The sequence below is a fragment of the Corylus avellana genome, chromosome ca6 (assembly GCF_901000735.1).
Source record: "Corylus avellana chromosome ca6, CavTom2PMs-1.0".
NCBI lineage: Eukaryota > Viridiplantae > Streptophyta > Magnoliopsida > Fagales > Betulaceae > Corylus > Corylus avellana.
This window is the reverse complement of record NC_081546.1, coordinates 15859668-15883627: the sequence shown is the minus strand read 5'-3', so window position 1 is coordinate 15883627 and position 23960 is coordinate 15859668. Positions and strand designations below refer to the sequence as shown.

Genomic DNA, 23960 nt, shown 5'->3' with positions numbered 1-23960 from the left:
AGTTTTCAAGAGATAGTTCAATTAACTGGAGACCACACCTCATGAAGCGGTGGTCACTAGTTCGAATATTCTCTCCCCCTTCTTGTGCGGACATGTTAAAAAAAAAAATAAAGTAGGAGAATAAACAATGTGGAATTGGAATTACTAGTCATAGTCTTAAGAAGAAGTCGGCCAAGGCAAGAGTAATTACTTCCCTTGCCAGTTGGAGTACACGGCCATGGGAGACTCCCACATGTTTCCTAGCTTGGGCATGGGTTTTATCCTCACGCCTAGTGCTCATTTGACTCAGCTTGGGCTTTTAGAATTAATTCTATTAAGCCCAGTACTCATGCCCAAGCCTCTTAAGAATTAAATCATTGAGCCCAAGGCTCTTTCAATTCTTAAGCCTTCATGAATTAAACTATAGGCCCCAAGCTCTATTTAATTCCTTAAGCCCAATTCTCTTCAATTAGCCACTTGGATTAATAAATCTCTTTGACCTATGTTTTATTAAAATAAAATAACCCAAGTAAATAAATATATAATGGAGGCTCAATATAAATACTAGTCAATTTACATCAACTCAAAGAGTGACCTCAAGGAAAAAAAACACTATTAGCTCCAATAGGCTTGTGACCATATCTACCTTGACCATGTCACTCAACTCTATTTAATCACAATTAATTTCACTAAATAATTGTGGCTGAATGCTAATAAGTATTTTTTTTTATTTAATCAATTAATCCTCATGACATATTTATTGCATGTTATCCCTTCATAGAATCATCTTACAAAATATTTGAATTCCTTCTTGATGTGAGTGTTCCCACAATACTATATGTGATTACTCAACGTATCGAGGTAATTTCAACCGACAGTAAGTCTCACTCTTTGACACATCTAAGTAACATACACTTCACACATAAGTTCACGATCTCCTCAAGATTTAGTGTAAATGCTATAAGTTGTTGTGCACGTACATCATTTTTCATGACAGCATATATAAACGAATGATGACTCACGTGGTCCGTTTAGTGTATAACTTAACCTTGCAAATATCCCATTGTATTAACCCAAAACCAACCTACTTCTCCGAACCAAGATAGTTCATTGAGGTTTGATATGTTATAGTCTAAATAGAGTTCCCAATTTCATTGTTCTATAATAATAATAAAAAGAAAATAAATAATATTTATCAAAATACCATCCAACCAATTGAAGTTTTGGACATCATTTCCAATAGTTAAAAACAATAGGATGTTTTATTGTGACTTGTGTTCGCGTGTAGAGTACAAAAATACACATGTAACAAACACAATAAATGCTGGTGGTGAGTTGGTTTTTTTGAAAAAAAAAAAAAAAAAAAAAAAACTCACAAAAATGGCATGACAGTCACAAAAAATTACTGGACACAAATAAAATATATGTGACGAAAGAAAAAGATGGAAGGACGGAGATTGGTTGACAATGAGATCTCTGATTTTACTTTTTCTTCCCAAAATTACTTATTCACCTTATAATCAATCTTGTTTAAATTAATTTTAGTTGGTAATTTACAATATTAGGTTACCTGAACAAAACATTGTCGGATTCTTGGAGTTTATATGGGCCAGTGAGAGATAAAGAGGGTGAGTCACTAAGCGTAATGACCTTACTTTAGTAGCAGATAAACGACTTGCAAGTCCTTCCGCCAATCTACTATCCAAATAATTAACGATAAATCAATCAATCAATCAATTAATGCCACATGAGTCTTGTTGACATGTTACTTAACAATCCACTGTGGTTGCCACGTCTAACAATAAATTTTCATAATAAGTAAAATATATCTGGTATTGAACATGTTTTCTTTCAAATATATATATATATATATATAGAGAGAGAGAGAGAGAGAGAGAGGTAGGAAAAAAGAGTAAGGAAACATCCGTCAGCCATTATTCTTCTTCACCGGGAGCTTCCCGTTTGAGACCCCCTGTGAATAAGCAGGGGTGCTTTGCTCTTCATGTGAATAAGCAGCGGTGCTTTGCTCTTCGAAACCGCAGACTGGGTCTGCATATGATCGAGTACAAGGCCACCTATGCACAATCAATCAACAGATTAGCTTCACCCCACTTCCAACTTCTAAATCACATGCTTCAATTTCATTCTACCTGCTTGACTTTATCATCTCATCATCTATTGTCATTTTCTCATCAAATATGTCGCCTGCAAATATGACACGTACACAAATTCAATTCTCATCTAACATACCTCTACGCATTCTATTTAAACAAGAAATCACAAACATGTGTCTCATCAGATTGTGGGTTATCAGTTGGGTCTTATCCAAGAACCACATTTTGCAAACAGTTGTAGGGGCAGTTACGGTGCTCTAGGCCCATTGCGTAGGGGGAGAACTTGTACAACCCAAGCTACAACAAGGTGATAGCCAGGAAGATCTTTGGGTGGAAGTGGAAGCGAAGGGCATCAGCAACAAAGGTGAGTTGAAACAACACACGCTTGGAGGAGAGAGGGAGGCAAAAGGAGATAAAGAGGGCGTATAGAGAGAGTGACGGAGCTGAAGTAGGTCACAAGATAGGGCAAAGTGGAGAAGAGGAAGCAGAGGGAAGAGTGCCAGAAGGAGCAAGAGAACATTACGAGGTCTGGGATCAAGTAGAGACAGAGAGATATGCATATTTGATGTACCCTTCACACCGAATTTGCACAAGAAGAGAGAGGGAGGGAGGGAGATACTAATTTGATGTATGACCCTTCACTGAATTTGCACGAGATTACATGGAGCAATTCAAGAGGAAGAAGGCTCGGAAAAAGGCATTCAATTGAGGAGTTAAGACTGCAGACTAATTACAATGTAGGAAGTCAGGCACAATGCATTGTGTAAAGATCATAGGGAGCACCATTCGAACTGTGGATCAGGTAGACTATCTAGTTGGAAGTGGCATTCAAATGCGCTTCGAACATGAACTTAAGACTGAATGGCGTTTTTCGTTTATTTGCTATATTTTGTTTCCTTTGAAGGGTTATTTCATAATTTGATGTTAATCGGTTTAGGGTTTTATGTTGTAGCCTATATAAAGGCATAAGTTGGATTCAATAAACATTATTAGCTGTCTTGAATAAAATTTTTTTAGAGAAATTCATTCTTTTCCCTCGTAGATTCCAGATTATGTGCAGTTTAACATGCCTAATGTAATACCCCAAGTAAGAAAATGCCAAAAGGAAACAGAACTTTGAACTAAATAATAAAATAATAAAAATAAAGATACATTTTGGTGCAAATAAATAGAGCATGGTGAGGATCGTAGGCTTCCGATTGATTGAAAGTTGCGAATTTAGGGTTTAAGACTTACATATATACAAGCCAAGAATTTAGGGTTTAAGAATTTAGAGTTTTCATGATTTTTTTTTTTTTTTTTTTTTTTTTTATTCCTTTTAAATAGGTGTTTTCTCTTATATACTTCTTGTGTACTTGAAGATGCCTTATACTTTTAATGATACTTCGATTAGTTATAAAAAAATTCTTCTTGTTTTAACTAGGGCTCACATCATATACTTCTCATGAATGATGTTTGCTTACCAAGTCGTGGACCCACATTTCCACTTGTAATACATTCTTTTATAAAAATCAACGCAAGGGACGAGCAACCGAAGTAATCGATAGACGAGAGCTTTGAGGGTATTTTTGACTGTATAGTTTTGGCTTAGCTATACATCGATATAGGTAAACATGACCAATGTAGCTATTAGATGGCTTATGATATTTAATTATAGCCAATACAGTGACTATTATGTAGCTATGAACATATGTGATATGTTATGTAGTGCTCTAGTGAATATTATCTACATGATGTCAGAGTGACAGAAGGAAAAAAAAATTTAATTATAGCCATTTCCCTACTAGTTTAATATCCAGATGCCTCAAGATGATTATAATAATCAATAATTATCGAGGGGGTGTTGCACCTAACCCTCTATACCTTCAACTACCTCAAAGCATTGCCACTACAGTGTATTTAAAGCCAATAACAGTAATTGAAAATTACATAATTGACATGTATATATACGTTTAGGGATGTTCGCGAGCGAAGCCGCACGCATGCGAACTCGGGATCGGCTCGTATAACCTCGACTTGTGCTCAACTCAATTATTAAATGAGGCACTTCGTGAACACAAATCATGGCTCAAAAATTAACTGAAACAAACTCGGATTGACTCGGTTAGGCTCGTGAGCGCGCTCGTATAAGGCTTGACAAACTTATTAGGCTCAACTCGTATATTTTTTTATTTACTAACAACATTAGTCAATAATAACAAATATACTATATAACTTATTTTATATATAAATTTTTTTTTTTAACATTATTCTCTCTCTCTCTCTCTCCCTATCTTTCCATCTGTGATTCTCTGTTGCTCGTCTTTTTCACCCAAATAAAAACAAGCTTTCTCCACTTAGTTGTGATCAAAGAGAGAGAGAGAGCAATCATTAAAAAGACCCAGATTCAATTAGAACAAACGCAAACAAAAGGAAGAAGAATCAAGAAGAAACTATTGAGTGAGATTGAAAAAGGCAGAAACTATTGAAAAGTCAAACAGACCCAAACACTTTGGATCAGTGCTGTCTGGTGAGTAAGAGTGAGGAAGATGAGCCGACTAGTGAGTGAGATTGAGAGAGAGACGTTGAAAAAATATTTTTTGTAAGGGGCGTTGTCTCACTGCAATGAATACAACCTATTAACTTATCTCACATTGCTAAGAAGACACTAATCCCCAAGTTTTCTTATCTATAAAAGGATGCATATCCTCTCTCTTCGAAACCAAGTGTCTTACTGTATTGACTCAGACTCCATACTCGACTAGCCAGACTAAGCAAATGCTTATATGTAAGCTGGCTTCTTGAGCCGTTTAAGAGTACTTGAAGTTTAAATTAAAAATGAAAAATTAAATATAAGAGCCAGCTCAGCTCGACTTATTATGAGCTCGAGCTCAATTTTTTAGCTCGTCCTTGAGCTCGGCTCGACCTTGAACTCGAGTAAAATTTAAATGAGCCAAGCCCGATCAAGAGAAGCTCGCTCAGACTCAGGTCGTTTACACCCCTATAAGTTATATAAGAAATTGACCAATCAAGAGAATCTTCTTTCTAACAAAAATTTGGGAAAGAACTCAGAATACACAAAACCGCTTGCCAAATTTTCACTCAATTAAAGATGAGAATCCAAAACCAAGTTGTACAAGACTACTACACAGAGCACAAAGAAATATCAAAGCAAAAATAGAATAGTTTTTTTAAAATGTTCAAAGCAACACATAAATTATAGCAGTTATTGCTTACCTCCATATAGATTCTTCTTAGAGAAGTATTTTGCCATCAACCGGCAAGTGTAGTCAGCTTCATATTTCTTGAACTTCTCAATGTAGTCTGCACTGTCAAGATACCTGACAAAAATGAAGAACTTGATATGCAATCTAGCCTCTGATATAGATCTCTTTGTCCCAAAATAAATTTCACTGATACTTTTTTTGGTAGCCTCTGATACTTTTTTTGGTGAAATCAAGAAATGCATTGACAACTCACCTTTTAGTATTTCCTTTTGGTAATTACCATTTCAAAGGTATAAAAAAAAAATAGAATTTATTTTTAAAATAAGGGACAAAATGGAAAAGTATGCAACTTAGTGTATTGGCTCCTTAATATTGGACATGAAAGTAAAATGGATATGTTTTGCAACCAAATAAAAAGACATCTATTGTGGGACAGGGAGTTCAAATTATATAAATTAAAAGGAAAAGTCCACATACCCCCCTTAAGCCACAACCCAATCGATAATGTCCCTCCCAAACTTTCAATTGTGACAATGTCCCCTAAAGGCCAAAAAAATGACAAAAATAACCCTGATGTTTTTTCAATAAGACAAAAATACTCTAATAAATTGAAAAAAAAAAAAAAATAAAAACAAAACCATTTTTTTTTCTTAAAGAAAAAATGATTTATTTTATTTTATTTTATTTTTTAAATTTCCACACCTAGGTTTTTATTTTTTAAAAAATTAGTTTTTGTTTTTGTTTTTATTTTTATTTTTTATTATTTTATTAAGGGTATTTTCATCAATGGGGATATATTGACAATTTTTTGCAATTTGAGGGAGATATTATCTCAATTGAAAGTTTGGAAGAAATATCGTCAATTAAGTGATAGCTTGAGAGGAAAATTTGAACTTTTCCCTAAATTAAACTTCACCAGAATTGTGAGCTTAGCAATCACAAATATAAATAGGTATAAGATAGTTTAAGTAAAATATAAATAGGTATAAGTGCTATCTTTAAAGGAGAATTTTTTTTTTTTTTTTTTTTTTTCATAAAAAGAAAGAAAATAAAAGGGTAAATATAATATAAGTCTCTGAGTCAACTCGCCAAAACTTTTTTCTTTTTCTCGAATTTTTTCGAATTTTTACTCCATGGGTTAATCAAAATGCCAACAAAATTCCTACCGTTAGATTTTTGTAACGCCAGTTAGTCTCAATCAAAATGCATCGTTTTGCCACCTCAACATAATAATTTTTTATTAATTTAATTTAAAAATTAAATAAAAAATTTTAAATTTTTTTTTAAAGAAAAAAAGTTGAAGGGGTGGCCAGTAGTGGCAAGTGGTTTGGGGTGGTCACCCCAAACCACCTAAGGGGTGGCTGCGAGCAACCCCTAGCTGGGGTGGGCAAACTACCCTTAGGGTGGCTTGCAGCGACCCCATAGGGGTTGGGGGATGGCAGCCCCACAGTTGGCTACCCCTTCAACTTTTTTTTTTTAAAAAAAAAAAAAAAATTAAATTAATAAAAAATTATTATGTTGACGTGACAAAATTGTGTGTTTTGAGTGGGACTAACGGGCATTATAAAATCTAATGGTAGAGATTTTATTGGCATTTCGATTAACACAGTGAGTAAAAAATCGAACAAAAAAAAAAAAGAAAAAAAAAAAAGAAAAGAACAAAAACCTAGGGATTTTTTTAGTTTTAACGGGTTGACTCAGAAACTTATAATATATTTATCCAAAATAAACATACAATGAACTCACACGAAGCCCAAAGATGTTTAAGTATAATGCTAGATAAAAAAACAAACAGTTGTTATCCGTGCTATAGATATGCTTGAGACTAGCATCTAGCACTAAGGTATTGAAAAGTTTTAGGTATTAAAAGTTCCAATCTTAAAATACAAAACTTATGTACAGTATCTAAAGTATGAACCTAGTTACCAGCACAAGAATGAAATCCAAGCATCACAGTCTAGATGCCTAAGCTTAAAGCCATACTTGGGTTACCTACAAAATTACCGTCCCTCTGCTATTATAGACAAGAAGAAGCCATACACCAAATTACTTGGTGACTGCCTCATCTTTAGTGGGGTGCCTGTGCACAAGCATGTGTGTGCATACAAGAGAGAAAAACAGTTTTGAAACAATTTCTTACCCCTAAGTTATGCCCACACATGCATATGGAGAAAATAATGAAACCATATTCATTATGATTATATTAGGGGGTGTTACAGAATAACTTTCAAACTCAAGTTTAGTGGAACATTAATATATTTCTGTTTCGTCTTTTTGTTTTCTTTTTTTTTTTTTGCTAAGTAATCAAAATATCATTAAAAGTATAAGGCGCCCTTGGCACACAGGAGATGTCTAGATGTATACAGTCAAACAATGGTCACATAAGAAAACATTATGAAAAAACTTCACTTTAAACCCCTGAACTACCACGCATTTTGAGAAGACTCCAAATTTCAAAAACTCTCAATTTAACCTCCTAAATTTTCAATTTGATTCAATTGACCGCCCTCCGTCAAATTCAGTTGTTAACCCCTAAAGGAAATGATTAAAAAAACCAAATTACCCTTCAATTTTCATTTATTTATTTATTTTTAATTTGAAATTAAGGGTAAATTTGTAATTTTATAAAAAAGTCAAGGGTATAAAAGTCATTTTATCACTTTTAATGTATAAATTCTAACGGAGGGGGGTACATTGCATCAAATTGAAAGTTCAGAAGATAAAATTGAGAGTTTTTTTTAAATTTGAGAGGGTCTTCTCAAAATGCGTGATAGTTCAATAGTTTTAAGTGAAGTTTCTCCAAACATTAATATACAACAAACAAATATTTAAAACATTATACAAGAAGTATTAATAGAGAGTAATTGTGATTGCTGCCTTATTTTCTGCAAATGAATTAAACTTCAAAGCAAAAATAGCATTCATTTCTTTATTTGGAACCCATTTCTATGTGCCTAGCTTAGCAACATACAATCGCATGCATCACTTACCAACTTAATTAAAGGAAATCCCTTGTAGACAATATTATTGCTTCCAAATAATGCTGATGGTTAAATTCCAATCAGACACGATTTTGCAGCACCTTAAATAGAAGCGGAATCAGAAAAAAGAAGGAAAGATATAATTGCTTTTAAACCAATCCAAAGCATAGCTCAAAAGATAACAAAGTTATTAAAACCTAAACCTTCTTTAACAAGGACAAAGAAAATAATTGGGCAGCGCGGTGGGGGGAATCCAATCAAGCACAAAGTGAATTGAGTCTCATAAGATTCTAAACCTCCAACAGTTTTATCATCTAAATCACCAATGAAAGTTTCCCTTTCTTTTCATCTAGCGAGATGGGGGACACAGCTCAACTTTTAGTAAACCATTTGCAGTTTTGGCATTTGTTTCTATTTTGATATATATTTGGTTGACACTTTCTTGGGTACTTAGACTTCTGTTGCAGTTCGTTGCAGCAACCGAAATAGATAGCTCATATACATGTCAGAGACCAGACTTGTATCACCATACATATTACATAGATTTTAAAAGGCTTACAACCATGGCTTTTGAAACATTGCTCACTAAAGGTGACGTCTACCTGTTGTCACATTTCATAACTATTTTTACCCACACATTACCAGTCTTACATAACATCATCAAAAAAGCTCTTAAAACTTATGAACAACTCCAATTTTGTGTTTTTTTCTCGCAATTGCTGGCATCTTTTGCACACACCCTTCTAGTTATGTTGGCACATACAAAATGCTGTTTTTTCACCATTAAGTTTGCAAACACACACCATTGTTAGATTAGTAAGATTTTCATCTTCAACCTGTAAGAAATCCAGAACAGGAAAACTCCCATTTGAGTTGCGGAACTGTCCATTAAAAGGGAATTTAAGAATTAAGGCAGTTTCTTTGACTGAATCATCTTAGTATCTGTTACTTAACTTGTTTTGTTATCTTCCTTTGTAATCCATTTGGTCGCTCAGAACAATGTAAAAGCAGAGAAATTAACTCTCTGAACATCAAAATATCCACTATTTTGAACCCTTAAAAGATTGAATACACTCCTATTCAGTGAAACTAACCGCCTCCTGGTTGAATCTTTTAAACTTTTAAAATTTTCCCTAAATTTCTATTGATTTTCTCAATAGCCAAAATGGATATTTAAGCGAAACGACATTGCACAGAAGGGTAAGTCCTCATTTCGCTTACTAAAAGTGCTCTTCTCATTGGGGGAAAAATCGACCATGCATTACACACAAACAAAGAACAAGGAAGAATGTATTGGAGTAAGGATTAATCATAAAAAGATTTGCATAGACATGCATGCAAAATATGGAAAGAAATAAATTAAAAAAAAAAAAAAAAAAGGAAGAAACTAACTCCAAGTGCTCGGGCAAGTCAGGCTTGTTGTCGTCCACAGTAAGGGTTGCACCATTATTCGCTGCTTCTTCAACCTTACAAATTGAGGAAACCCTCGAAACGATCATTACGCAGAACACAAACATACTCTAGAAATTAACACAGAGAGAGAGAGAGAGAGAGAGAAGACCTGAGGCTTTTGAGAGTGAGAGGGGGTGGGGCTGGTGGCTGAGTTCTCCGAATTGGAGGCCGAGGGAGGTGACGATGGTGGAGGTGAGTTCGCCATTGTTTCTGATTTTTGGGGGCACCCAGAGAAAGATGATGTGTAGGCCCCGCTGCCCAGTCACTCAAATTCTTCCCCAAAGCTTCTCCCAACAAAATCCGCCACTCTTTTCTAGGGTGGGCAAATACCCGCCCAACCCGCCCCGCCCCTCCCATTTTTTCTAAAGGAAAACACGGATTCGGGTTGGTTTTTTGGGTTACTCGCACAGATCGGGTCGAATTACGGGTTGATTTTTTAAAATCCGGGTACCCGACCCAATCCGACCCGCCCCACCCCACTCATTAGTAACCTAACACTAAAATCCCAAAATATCTCTCACCCTTTCCCTCTTGTCTCTCATCTCACGCAGCAGCCAGCAGTGGCTCCTCTGATTTTCTTATCTTCTTTCTCCTTCTTTCCCTGATTTTCTTCTCTTCTTTCCCTCTGATTTTCTTCTTCTCTCCACAAAACTACAATGAAATCAAAGAAAGCAAAGACAAAGAAGAAAACGAGAACAATCCCGTCGAGTTCTCAACAACAACGAACGACCAGTCGCATTTGCCCAACGAATTCTCAAAGTGCAAAGCTCTCCGATCCTACTCCTCCCACTGCAAGTAATATTCTCTCTCTCAAATCAGTTTGCTGAGAAAAACCTTGGAAGAGCTTTGGATTCTTACCCGCCCCACCCCAACAAACTCACCCTGCCCTACCCGAAACGCGGCGGATTTGGTGGTTTGAATCCGGGTAGCGGGTTGGGTTGTTAAACCCGCTGGGCTTGGGTCGGGTGACTGAAAATGCCAAAACCCACCCAAACCGACCTATGCCCACCCGCCCACCCCTACTCCTTTGATCTTCAATATTGAATATAAAGGGAAAAAGGTCACCATAATATATATATAAAGATAATATTATTGGAGTGGGCTTTCCAAAGGAAAAGCCCACTATGATTATTCAAACAAAGCTTAAAGCCTTATTTCTCTAGTCAAGAACAAAGCCCAAGGTCCACAAAAAAAAAAAGGTAAGATAATATTATTGGAGTGGGCCTAAGGAAAGCCCATTATGATTATTCAAAGGCTTAAAGCCTTATTTCTCTCATCAAAAACAAAGCCCAAGGTCCTCAAAGAAAAGGGTTATTGACATTCCAAAACCTAAGCCCAACGTGCATAGTGGCATGCACTCACTCAACACATAAAGATACATGCAATTCACACTCCAACATATAAAGAATTCCAATTCGATCCGCCCACTTAACAAACCTGATCCCAACAAACAAACTCGATCTAGTAAGATACGGTCAATTGCATTTAGCTGATTCAAAAGGTGGTTATAAAAAAGATCCACAGAGATTAGCATCAAAACAAACCAATATCCTAGGAAAGTCAAGTATGAGTCCCTTTGCGACTCAAATTCCTAGCTACGTCTATAAAGGAGCATCCCACTACAGCATAAAACACAATGAAATCTCTTTACTACTCCCAATTTTTATAGGGAAAAATATAAAAAAGCCCCCCAAACTACCAGTCAGTCGTTTTCGATTTAACCCCCTGATGTTCCAAAAGTCATAAAGTAGCCCTCTAAACTACCAAACTGTTGCATTTTGGCCACTCCGTTAGTCTGGACGGAAACTACAAAACGACGTCGTTTGGCTACAGTTAAGTTACAAAAATGCCCTTATATATATATATATATATAAGGGGGAGCAAAACGGCGCCGTTTTGCTCAGGGTTAATAGAACCCATTTGGCCTTCTCGATCAATCCCACGCAGACATCTCCCCCCCTCCCCCTCACGCACGCCATGGCCGATTCGCTTCTCTGCGCCCACAGCTCCGATGATATAGCCCCTCACGCCAAGCGTCCGTCGTCCCGCCGTCGTGCCGTCGTCCTGCAAAACCCAAAAACCCAGAAATCATTCCGTCCAAACAGCCCAATCGAATCTTGCCGTTGTCACGTCGTGGTCCTGCAAAACCAAAAACCCAGCAGGTCGTGCCATTTGTCCCCCTCAACTCCGATTGTCCCCTCGTCACGCTGTCGTCCTGCAAAACCGAAGAAGCCACAAATCTTTTCCTCCAAACAGCCCAATTGGTCACTGAAGGTAACCCATTGAGTTGTTCCTCTTTTTTTTTTTGGGTTTGTGGAGAATGATTTTGGGCGTTTTGCAGATGTATTGATAGTTTCATTTAGTGTGAAGAAAGATTGACTTTATAGTGTGAAGATTTCGGCCAACAGCTCGTCAACAATGGAGAAGATTGGAAATGAGCTCGCTGACGATAATGCGAGTGGCTGTGTACTGTCTATGGAAAGTTCACCGGTGAAGTCTACCTCTGCGTGTACGAAATGCCTGTGCGAAATTGAATCACCAGTGATGACTTCTTGCACGCAGAAAAATCTTGGTAGAAGGTTTATTGGATGCGGTAAATACAAGGTGCGAATTTAGGGATTTAAAAATTAGGGGTTTTCGATTTCTTGCTTTCTTCGTTTCTCCATTTGTTTGAATTTTGTACATTGATTGTTGGTTTGTATTTGTGGGAATTTTGTACAGTGATTGTCGGTTTGAATTTTGTACAGTGGGATTGTTGGTTTGAATTTTGTTTCTCCGTTTGTTTAAATAGTATTTGGAGGAATTAAGCATTGACGTCAATTCAAAAATGTTGAATGAATTGACTTCATAATTCTGATTGTTGTTGTGAAGACGTTTAACTTTTAAACTCCATTTTATTTTGCTCCCCAAAATCTCAAAATCAAGTCCAGCCGAACCCATTTAATCATAGCAGTATAGCTATCAAAACAAATAGCAACCCCAGTCAAATATTTACATATAAAAATGAAAGGTGAGTAAATAAAAAATGACTGGGAAGTTTTGTTGCCATTATTAAAAATGGAGTTTAAAAGTTAAACATCTTGACAACAAAATAATAAATTATTAACTTACCCAAGACTGCAGAATTATGAAGGCAACAACAATCAAAATTGCTGAACGAGAATGTTCAACAAATTGATGATAATGCTTAATTCCTCCAAATGCTAAATTATTGCTATTGCCTATGCTCAATAAATGCTATTTACTTTTCGAAATTGAGTGCTAAAATAGTTCATGCAGAACTCCATTGTTTGAGGAGACATTAATTTTTTTTTTTTTTGTAAGGATCATCATTCATTAATCAAGTACAAAAATATATATATATTACCAAATTGGTTTGTGGTCATTAATCCTACATCATGATTTCACATCCTAAATGTTATTAGTTGAGGTGACATGTTCCATGTTTTTTAGTTCTGTGGCCGTGAGGAGAAAAAAGATTAGAATATCCACAATTGTATGAGTGGCACTCATCAATTGTGAACCTATTGGAATATTTATTTGGGTGAGAATTTATATTGAACTTATCTGTATATTTAAATTAAGTAATATAAACTATGAAGAACCCATTGTTTGTATATTTACATGAAGTAATATAAACTATGAAGAACCCATTATCAGTATATTTAAATGAAGTAATATAAACTATAAACTTTAAACTATTTGAAAAGATAAATTATTAGTAGATGACTTTGAAGAACCCATTGTTTTTCAGTTAGCACTAAATTATATTACACTATGTTTGTGAATTGGTTAGTAATTCTCATTTACCAAATATGCAGAGTGAAGGTGATCGTGGTTGTGATTATTTTATGTGGGTTGACGAAGAAGCTATGCTCCCTGTGTCATAGTTCAATGCCCAGATAGCTGATCAGAAGAAAGGTTTTGAAACTGAACTGGCGAAGTTGGCGTTGCAGATTGCTGCTGAAAAGTGCAAAAACAGTAGCATCGAAAAAAACGTAAGGATGTCATTGGCCACTTGTTTGATCTTAGCTTTTTTGTTGTTGTCTTGTTTTGTTAATGATAGGGAGAAACGTCACTGCACTATTAGTAGGGCAATGTTGCCGTGAGAGGGAGAAACCTATGTAGTTTAAGGACTATTAGTTAGTGGGTTGTATTGAAGTGCAAAACCTATGTCTTAGTAGTTATATGTTTGAGATGTTTCGATTTCAATTTCCTGATATGACAATTTGAGGAGTTTCAATTGTTTGTACATTCACCTATTCCAACTGAATTGCATTGCTTGTGTTCTTCAAAGCAGCGTTTACACGTAATACTGGTCTAATTGGTGTTTTTCCTGTGCAATTGTAGTCAAGAGTATGTTCATGATATAAGGAAATGATTTTGGAAAATTAAGTTCAAGTTCAATTTTCTATCATAAATAATAAGTTGTAAATACGTCTAAACATTAACCATATATATATATTACACATCCAAAATGACCAAATTGTAGCATCAACCATATATATACAATGTCATATATATATATATATATATATATATATATATATATATACACATCCAAAATGACCAATTGTCTTTGTAGTAATCCCTTTCCTTGGATCTAATATTTTTACCAATCTGGCTTCTTCCTTTTTCTCTTGTTATCCTCCATTACTGCAATTGCCTTCTGCACGGTATGTACAACAGTTTTACCTCTTCTTACAGGCGTTGATGTACATGCAGTAGTACGCCCCAACTGTGGTTGAGAAGGCTGAGAAGCTCCACTTGGTTGAGCAGACCCTTTTGGTTGCGATGTTCCATGTTCCTGCGTCGACAAGTATGGGCTCACATTAGCACTCCTTATATACAATTCATATTCTAAATTGTATAAAAAATTAACGTGTCAATTGAGAGTCGTGTGACATTAAAAAAAAAAAAAATTGAAAAATCACCAAAAAAAAAAAAAAGAACGTCACTGCACTGTAACATCTACTTATCAAAATTGAAAAATCACATAAACAAAAATAGGCAAAATCAGAAAATTTCCAACTAAATATCAAAGTCTCTATTAATGATTACATTACATCATTGGTAATCACCTGCATAAATCACACAAACAGCCTCCTACCACATTAACCACATTAACCACCTAATTTTCATTTTACCTGTTAAACGTACACACTTGCATAAATCACACAAACAGCCTCCTACCACATTAACCACATTAACCACCTAATTTTCATTTTACCTGTTAAACGTACACACCTGCATAAATCACACAAACAGCCTCCTACCACATTAACCACATTAACCACCTAATTTTCCTTTTACCTGTTAAACGTACACACTTTAAACGATATATTCAAGCTAATTTTTTGTTGGGAGCTTTCATTAACTTCATTCATACTCTTCAAAACAAAACAAAAAAAAATCCAACCCAAACTATAATAATCCACGTGCCAAACTGTATCGATTCTTCTAAACATAAAAATAATATCATTTAATTAACATCATTCGTCAAGTTGAATTGAAGTGTATAATAATTTAACAAAAGAAACACCAAGTGGGTTGAAGTACTCACATTAACACTAGCATTCCTCTTTGACTGTGCGGACTGTGTATTAGGTGGTCTGTGTATTAGGTGGTCCATACAACCTTACGGTGTTGACAGTACCCTGAAACTGTGTAACATTTTACAATTACAATATTAAATAGTTGAGATACTATTATAATTGAAATATTGAAATAACATTTCATTGTGATCCAAAAGCAAAATGCACCACAATGAGATAATGTTATAAATAGTTTGCTCACACTAGCATTGCTCTGCGACTGTGGTGTTTGATGTTGAGAAGGCCCATATAATCTGACTGTGTGGACAGTACCTTGAAACTAACCTCTACCTCCACCCCTAGTCCTTGGTCCACCAATATGCACTCCAGTAGGCCCTCCCCTAGTCCTTGGTCCACCCCTTTGCAGTCCAGTAGACCCTTCTGGGGTAGGTTTAAACTGGCCTCTGCCTCTACCTCTACCCCTACCCTTACCCCTACCCCTAGTACTCCCTCTACCTATAGAAGATGCACCAGTCTCTTGCGAAACCTGCACATATGATGTAAACTTGGTAAATCAAATGAAATGAACTAATTGTCATGAGTAATGACCTGTAAACAGTTTATCACTTATTGTTTCAGCCTCAATGGTTGGCTAGGGAGTTGGGTTCTAACCATGTACAGTTCGACCACTACCATCTTGTACCTATGATAATAAACTTGTCAAATATTAACATAATACAGTATATTAAAAAAATAAAAATAATAATAATACAAAACATATAGTAAGTCACCTCATGTTGTCTGGCACTACTGCTTCCTCTATTGTAATCTACCGCCTCTGCTCTGTTCCGTGGACATGTTCTGCTATTGTGTCCAACCCCTTTGCATTTGCCGCATCTCATCCTCACTCCACCCTTCCTCATACGGTATTGGTTAACTGGCTCTTCTGGACCCCTTGTCCTTACTTTTTTCGGCCTCGCTGGTTGTATTCTACTTATGGGGGGATCCACGTGGTCGTAGTTAGTCTTCACCCATTGGTCCTCTATGGGCATTGGATACACAATGTCATTGTAGGCTTTTTTATACATCTCAACACTATACCAATCATCTACATAGTCTTCGGGGTTTGCATTAAAAAACCAAATTGCTGACATTGCATGTGCACATAGGATTCCTGTCATGTCGCACTGTTTACAGCCACAAGTTTTCCTCAACAAATTCACAACATATTGTTTATTATTGTGTGTGACTTCGTATAATCCAGCCCCAGCATATGTGCTGTAGCAATGCCCAGCAACCTGTCCAATTTCATCAAATTTGGCAACAACCCTTGGACATAGCCTCCCAATCATGGTGCGGATGCCATCCCTCTTCGTTTGATATCTCTTCGTCAACTTCTTCCTTACGAATTCCAGTATCGATATGATCGGCAGGTCACGCGCATTCAGGATGTAAGTATTGAAGCACTCATAGAGGTTGTTGACAAGCAGATCACACCTCGGGAATGTATTGAACCAAGCTCGGGACCATGAGCTTGGGTCAACATTTGACAAGTAGTTGTATGCATCCTCACTTATATGCTTCAATTCATCCATTTCCTTATGGAATTTAGCTTCAGTGTATGCTGCAGCCGCAGCCCATAACTTGTCTTTCAATGCAAGACCACGATGACCTGCATCTTTGTAGTTCGCATACAAGTGCCTCACACAGAACCAATGGTCACCCCCAGGAAGCACCACATCAAACGCTGGTTGCAGCCCCTACAACCACAATGAGTAATAAACAACACTTGGTTATCTTTTAATGAAAACAATGAAAAACAAAAACAAATAAACCTAATGAACTTATAATATAGTTACCTTTTGACGATCAGAAATGAATGTCCAACCTTGTGCAAGAGGGGTGCCAAGATCTGAGACCAAAGTCTTAAGAAACCATATCCAACTGTCTTTGGTTTCTGCCTCAACAACTGCAAGTGCCACTGGGTACATGTTATTATTGCCAAAGACCTTATAGATCTTTGGCAAAGTTTGTATTGTAAAAGAAAAAAGTGACAAATCCAGCCTTAACGGGTTGGGAATGTTACAATTATGGTATTAGAGCAAATGTTATAAGGTTTTGCAGACTTTATATATATATATATATATTTGGGGTAATGGGAAGCCACATTCCGGCCAAATAGAGTCTGTATTTGTAGTCTCTAATAAATGATGCAAGAGTATTTTTCTAATGGTTTATATTTTTTGTTGTGTCATCACATGTTAAAAAAAAAAAAAAAAAAAAAAAAATCAACTTAAGTGAGAGTAATGTGGGGATTTTGAGTATGGTGATCAAGTTGTTGACAAAGATGGATTTTTTTTTAGATGGAAGATAGGTTGTGATCTATAGTACCTACCCATTTCGATTAGCAGCAATTTTCTTGAGTATCGATCAATAAAAGTATATTTTGAGATGTCTCGGGGATTTAGGAAAGATTATTGATTATGATTTAAAAATCGTATGATGGTTTTATAGATTTAGGTTGTGATATGATTGTGTAATTGACTTGGTGACAAAATGGTCTTATGGATGTAGGTTGTGAAATGATTCTTGTAATTAAATTGGTGATATAAGAGTTTAGATGAGTTTTTAATCATGGTTAAGGTTTGGTTGATGACAATAATGACACTATGATTGAGTTTGTAATATATGAATTGATGAATAAGGATTACGTAGTAACATGAAGTGAATGCCTAAGTATTGCATGTATTGATGAAATGAGATATACCCTAGAATCTCTAAGATATTTTGAGATTTACATTTGTGATTTAAGGATTTTGATATTTTCGGATGATCGTGATGACTTTGAGGTACAATTCATGAAATTCTTAAAGTGATTCTTAGAAATTGATGTGTTATGTTTTGTCAATTTATATTAACTCTTAAGTGCATGAATCGATTGTAGTTAATGGATTGCAAGGTCAATCCCAAAGAGAATTGTATTTTTGAAAGAGCAATTTATATTTAGACTAATTAAATCCTAACCTAGTTCCAAAAGGGTTTTGATTTTGGTTTTGAAAATTAAAAGACTAAACATAAACTAAATAAACTAAGTAAATCAATAGATAAAGGCACTAAGGATGCAGAATCTACACTCACCAAATCATAACAACATATTTTATATTCATCAATATTAATCCGAAGTTCTCACAATTTAAATCTTATGTATGTTTTAATATGCTTCAAAGAATTAATCAAAATCATCCCATGTATCCATTCATTGACCAAATCACAAAAGGAATCCAAATTTAATTGAAACACCAGATGTATCCGTAGAACAAATCACAAGGGATATCCAATTTTTATGAGTTAAAAACCAAGCAATCAATTATGTGAAATTATCCTAAATCATCAAGTGTATCATTGAATACAACAAGACATCCAAGAATCATGCCACATATTGAAAATAAGTAAAATAATTGAAATAATAAACCAATCAAATCAGAATAATAAAAACTTATAATAAAGCAATGTTGTAATTCATCGGTGAGGCTTCATCCCCAGCCTTAGTTGAAAATTTAGCTCCACATGACAATGAAATTAAAACCTAAAGAAAAACTAAACTAAAAGAAAAGCTGTGGATTACATTCTGTCTCCAAAATTGTATCCTAAAACTAGTTTATGGAATTGTGTATCTTTTCTTGAATGCAAAAGAGGTCTATTTATAGGCTTAGAGAAGTCCTAGAAGCCCAAGTAAACCTAGATAATTCAGAGGTCTGTCTCCAAGTCAAAATAGAAGTCTGAAATCGGAATAGGATTCGTCCAAATTTGTGTCCTTTTATTGCAAGGAGATTTTAGAATAGTAACCATCCAAATTAGGAAAATCCTATTTCACAACAAATTGTATGATTTTGACTTAGATTTCCAATGCCGCTTGAAACACTTCAATCCGATATTTGAGCAGAAAGTTATGGTCAAAATACTAAGATGTGTACAGAATCTGAATTTGAATCCAATCCGAAATCTTATCCATTCTGATCTTTGATCCAATTTAACCTTTTTCTTGGATTTGGTTAAACTTAACCACATCATCTAGGTCTTCTCAAAGTATGCTTTCTTCCAAACTTTGCATTTTTTCCTTTAAAGCTGTAGTTTTTCTTTAATGACCTACAAAACACTAAAAACACAAAACTAACACAAAATATTAAATAACGACACAGCTAAAGGATTAACTAATGTAAATAAAGGGGTCCAAATATGCAATATTTGGCACTTATCAAACACCCCCAAACTTACATTTTGCTAGTCCCTTAGCAAAACAAAACGAAAGATAAAATGAAAGTAAGAAACATAAATCATCTTTCGTGGGAGAGACGATTGCATTTAGCATATGCAACAAACCTTTTAAACCCCTAGGCATCCCTAGTGGACGAGTGAAGTCTCGTGAGGGTTTAACAGGAATAGTAACCACAAATATTGTAGCACTATGTTGTCAACAAGAAAGAAGTTTCACATAAACCATGATTCTTATTCATGAGCAAACTTAAAAGGACAAACACTATTATCACAATCAAAAGGGAATCTAAAATCAAATCACTCATAAATGGACAATTGAGACCTCATATGTTTTGAAAAGTGCAGAGTGTAATTAGCATATAATCATGAAGCTTTCAGTTTAAACTCAAAACAAGTTCCAAAAAAATTTATAAGAATCCCTAACATATGAAACAACCAAGGCAAGATATGCATTTATTTATTTATTTTTTATAAGCTATGCAATGTCTAACTCCCTTAAGCTTTCTATTTGACTCATGTAATAAGTGTTAGACCAATGACTCCCAAGCCAGGTGGCTTTAGGGCACTATATGTAGAACATCTCTGAGAGCTTATTAACCTAAGTCAAAAAGGTTATGAAGCCAAGGTAGCCATATCTTAAATCAACACTGAACGTCACACCTTTTGACACGAACACTCAATGCTTAATAAGGCAAGAGGTCCGGTTACTCAGTGGAAAACTCAACATGATCTTTCTTTTCTTTTTCCTCCTTTTATATATATATATATATATAAATCTCAAAAAGAAAAAGCTTAAGCTCAAACATCATACCTCACAAAAAAACATATTAATGTGCTCATAAAAATTTATTTCAAAACAAGTGAAATATCTTTTACTGAAAAATAAGTCAAAAGACCCAGACTCCTAATGATATAATGGTGTGTTCAACCCTTTAAACAAGCCAATGAAATGCAAATTACAGTCATAGTTTAACTCAAACTTGACAACAACATAACACATTTTTTTTTAGCACAAAAAAACAAATAAAAATAAATAAGAACAAAAATAAACAAATAAAGTGTTTTTACATACCCCCAAACTTGAATTACACATTGCCCTCAATGTGTAGTATAGAAATACATTATTGGAAGTAAGAAAACATCAAGGTGTGAAAAAGGGGCAGGGCATCCTCCAAACTCAATCACCGAAACACCTGTCATCAAAACTAACAGCAATATTTTTTTTTCATAGAAACAAACATCATAAGATTAATTGTTGTAAGAAACAAAATGATAAATAAAAAAAAAATGTAATGAAAAAGGCAAGAAAGAATTTGTGGAGTGAAGTGCAGAAAAGAATTTGGAGGAGAAAACTTTACAACGCTTCCCCCTATCATGCGGACATCCAACCAATCCCTTCCACCCTTTCTTCTTCAAAACTTCATAACACTTTGGAAGGATGTGTCGCCATCTTATGTAGAATTGCTTGCTTCGAAAGATCTTCTTAGGAAAGTGATTCCTAGATTTGTGTGCTTGTGTGCACAAGTCCTTGAGTATCTTGACATAAGATGGTTCTTTGAAACATTCAGGTGATGAAACTTTGGATTCTTGATATGTCTCAAGAGGGACAGTGATGCAAGTAGGAGCTTCAGTACTCACTTCCATGTCACTAGGCAGATTAGGATCCATTGGGGGCTCACTATTCTCATGGTGCTCAACTTACTCAGGGTGCTCAACTTCTTCTTCTTTTTCTTCCTCCTCAATGATATCCACAATTTCCTCACTCTCAAGTGTGGTGTTGACTTGGGCATGCTCAACTTGCTCCTCTTCATTATCCACAATTTCATCCTCATCAACCATGTAGTGTAAAATGAATGGACATTCGCTTTGGTGGTGAGAAGGATTATAACAATATTCACAAAACAAACATGGTTCGCATTTATTCATAACTCTGACATAGGTAGCTCTAACTGTCTTGAGTTGGTGTATTCTCTTTTTTAAATCATCAATGTGAGCAATTGGACAAAATTGAAATACCTCATCTTCAGGAAGATAATTTTTTGTAGCACTTTCCTCTCTTTCAAAGTTGGTGGTGGCTTGGACATGCTCATGATAAGAATTTTCGGACTCATCCTCATCAATCATGTAGTGCCTTTCAATCATCAACTGACTTTGAAGCTCTTCTTCTTTATTATTATCCTCTATGCTCTCATTGTCCCAATATTGAGTCATTGGGTCAAGTTGATGTTCAGCTGGATATTCATTCTCACTCTAGCCAATCCATTCTTCCAACCCTACTGTAGCTTGAGTGTTGACATATTTGATCTCTTGCATGGATTCTTTCAGTTCTCGCCTGGATTGTTGCAATTCTTGTATTATCTAGTTATTTGACTGTATGGATGCTTTGACCATGTCTTCCAATGATGACTGTTGTGCCAGCTGTGGCACTTGAGTGGTGGCATATTTGATCTCTTGCATGGATTCTTTCAGTTCTCGCCGGGATTGTTGCAGTTCTTGTTAGTTGATTCCATGAATGCTTTCAACATGTCTTCTAGTGATGTCTGTGGTGTAGGTTGTGACACTTGAGTGGTAGACTGATAAGTGGGAGGTTGGGCTTAGTGATCAAATTGCGGATAGTCTAGATTGTGCAATTCCTGAAATTGGGGAGCATAATTTCCTGTAGCCTGAGCTGAACATAAAAAATTAGATTGGTTGCTCCAGTCCAGTTTGTAATAATTGGAATTTGAATCAAACCTTGGACTGGAGAAACTGGTGTTCATTTGCTCATATGAAAAATTAGAAACTTGTTCCCATGATGGACAATCACTATAATAATGATAAGGATTGGAGTAGTATGAACATGGTTCATGTGGGTAAAATTTTTTAGGGTAGTTAGTAGGACTTGGTGTCCTATAACTAGGAGAGGCATTAAAATCATTAAAATGAAAATTCATGCTTCCCCCTCACTTTTTAGCATGCAAATATCCCACATAAAATATTAACCATTTTTTTTTAAATAAAATAAACTAACACAAAAAAAATAAAATAAAAACTATAACTAAAAAACTCACAAAAAGGACCAAAATAAATTTTTGGCTTAAATCTACGGAACTGCTACAATCTGCTGGTGCTGCCTCTGGAAGCACGCTCAAGCGAAGGTTGGACCCAATCGAGTGCAGTAGTGCTGATCCGTAGGTGCGTGGCCGCAAGTGTGCTCAAGCCTTTAGGTGTGATTGTCGAGCGCAGGTGTGCTTGACTTCCTGTCTTGGCCCCAAGGGCGTTCGATCGTAGCAGGGTTGCAATCGATCGTATTAGCAGGGGCGTGTGGAAGGTGCTGCGGCAGAATTGTAAAACAAACCAAAAAAATAAATAAATAAAATATATATATATATATATATTTTATAAATTTTTTGTTTTTTATTAGTAACAGGAATAAAACAAAACAAATTGCAGAAAAATAAAATCCTAATTATAACTAGTAGAAGAATAAAACTAATTTAGAAATAAATTGGTTTAAAAAATTGAACAATTCCCCAGTAATGGCGCCAAAAAGTGTTGTGTCTATTTATATTAACTCGAAAGTGCACAAATCGATTGTAGTTAATGGATTGCAAGTATGAGGTCGATCCCACAAGGAATTGTATTATTGAAAGAGCAATTTATATCTAAACTAATTAAATCATAACTTAGTTCCAAAAAGGGTTTTCTTATTTGATTTTGAAAATTTAAAAAGACTAAAGATAAAATAAATAACCTAAATAAATCAATAGATAAAGGCACTAAGGATGCTGAATTCACACTCACCGGATCATAACAACATATTCTATGTTCATCAATATTAGTCCAAAGTTTTCACAATTTAAATCTTATGTATGTTACTATGCGTCAACGAATTAATCAAAATCATCATATGTATCTATTCATTGACCAAATCACAAAAAGAATCCAAATTTAATTGTAACACTAGATAAAACAAATCATAAGGGATATCCAATTTTTATGAGTTAAAAACCAAGCAATCAACTATGTGAAATTATCCTAAATCATCAAGTGTATCCTTGAATCACAACAAGATATCCAAGAATCATGCCATATATTGAAGAGAAGTAAAACAATTGAAATAATAAATCAATAAAACTGGAATAATAAAAACTTACAATAAAGTGATGTTATTCTTCATCGGTGAGGCTTCATCCCCAACCTTAGTTGAGAATTTAGCTCCAAATGACTATGAAACTAAAACCTAAACCTAATCCTAAATAAAAACTAAACTAAAAGAAAAGCTGTGGATTACATTCTGTCTCCAAAGTTGTATCCCAAAACTAGTCTCTGGAATTGTATATATTTTCTTGAATGCAAAGAAGTCTATTTATAGGCTTAGGGAAGTCCTAGAAGCCCGAGTAAAACCTAGATAATTTGGAGGTCTGTCTCCTAGTCCAA

At 35.3% G+C, this 23960-nt stretch overlaps 1 protein-coding gene across 1 annotated transcript; it reads right to left on the bottom strand.

Annotated features, from left to right (window-relative positions):
• Positions 1-1686: 1686 nt before the first annotated feature.
• LOC132184692 (uncharacterized) lies at positions 1687-10068 on the bottom strand. The gene is made up of 5 exons (XM_059598418.1): positions 9842-10068; positions 9673-9746; positions 5310-5413; positions 2130-2184; positions 1687-2054 (listed from the first exon to the last, which is right to left on the bottom strand). Exons 1-5 carry the CDS (start codon positions 9935-9937, stop codon positions 1907-1909), a joined length of 477 nt encoding a protein of 158 aa, XP_059454401.1. The 5' UTR covers positions 9938-10068; the 3' UTR covers positions 1687-1906.
• Between the last annotated feature and the right edge of the window lie 13892 nt (positions 10069-23960).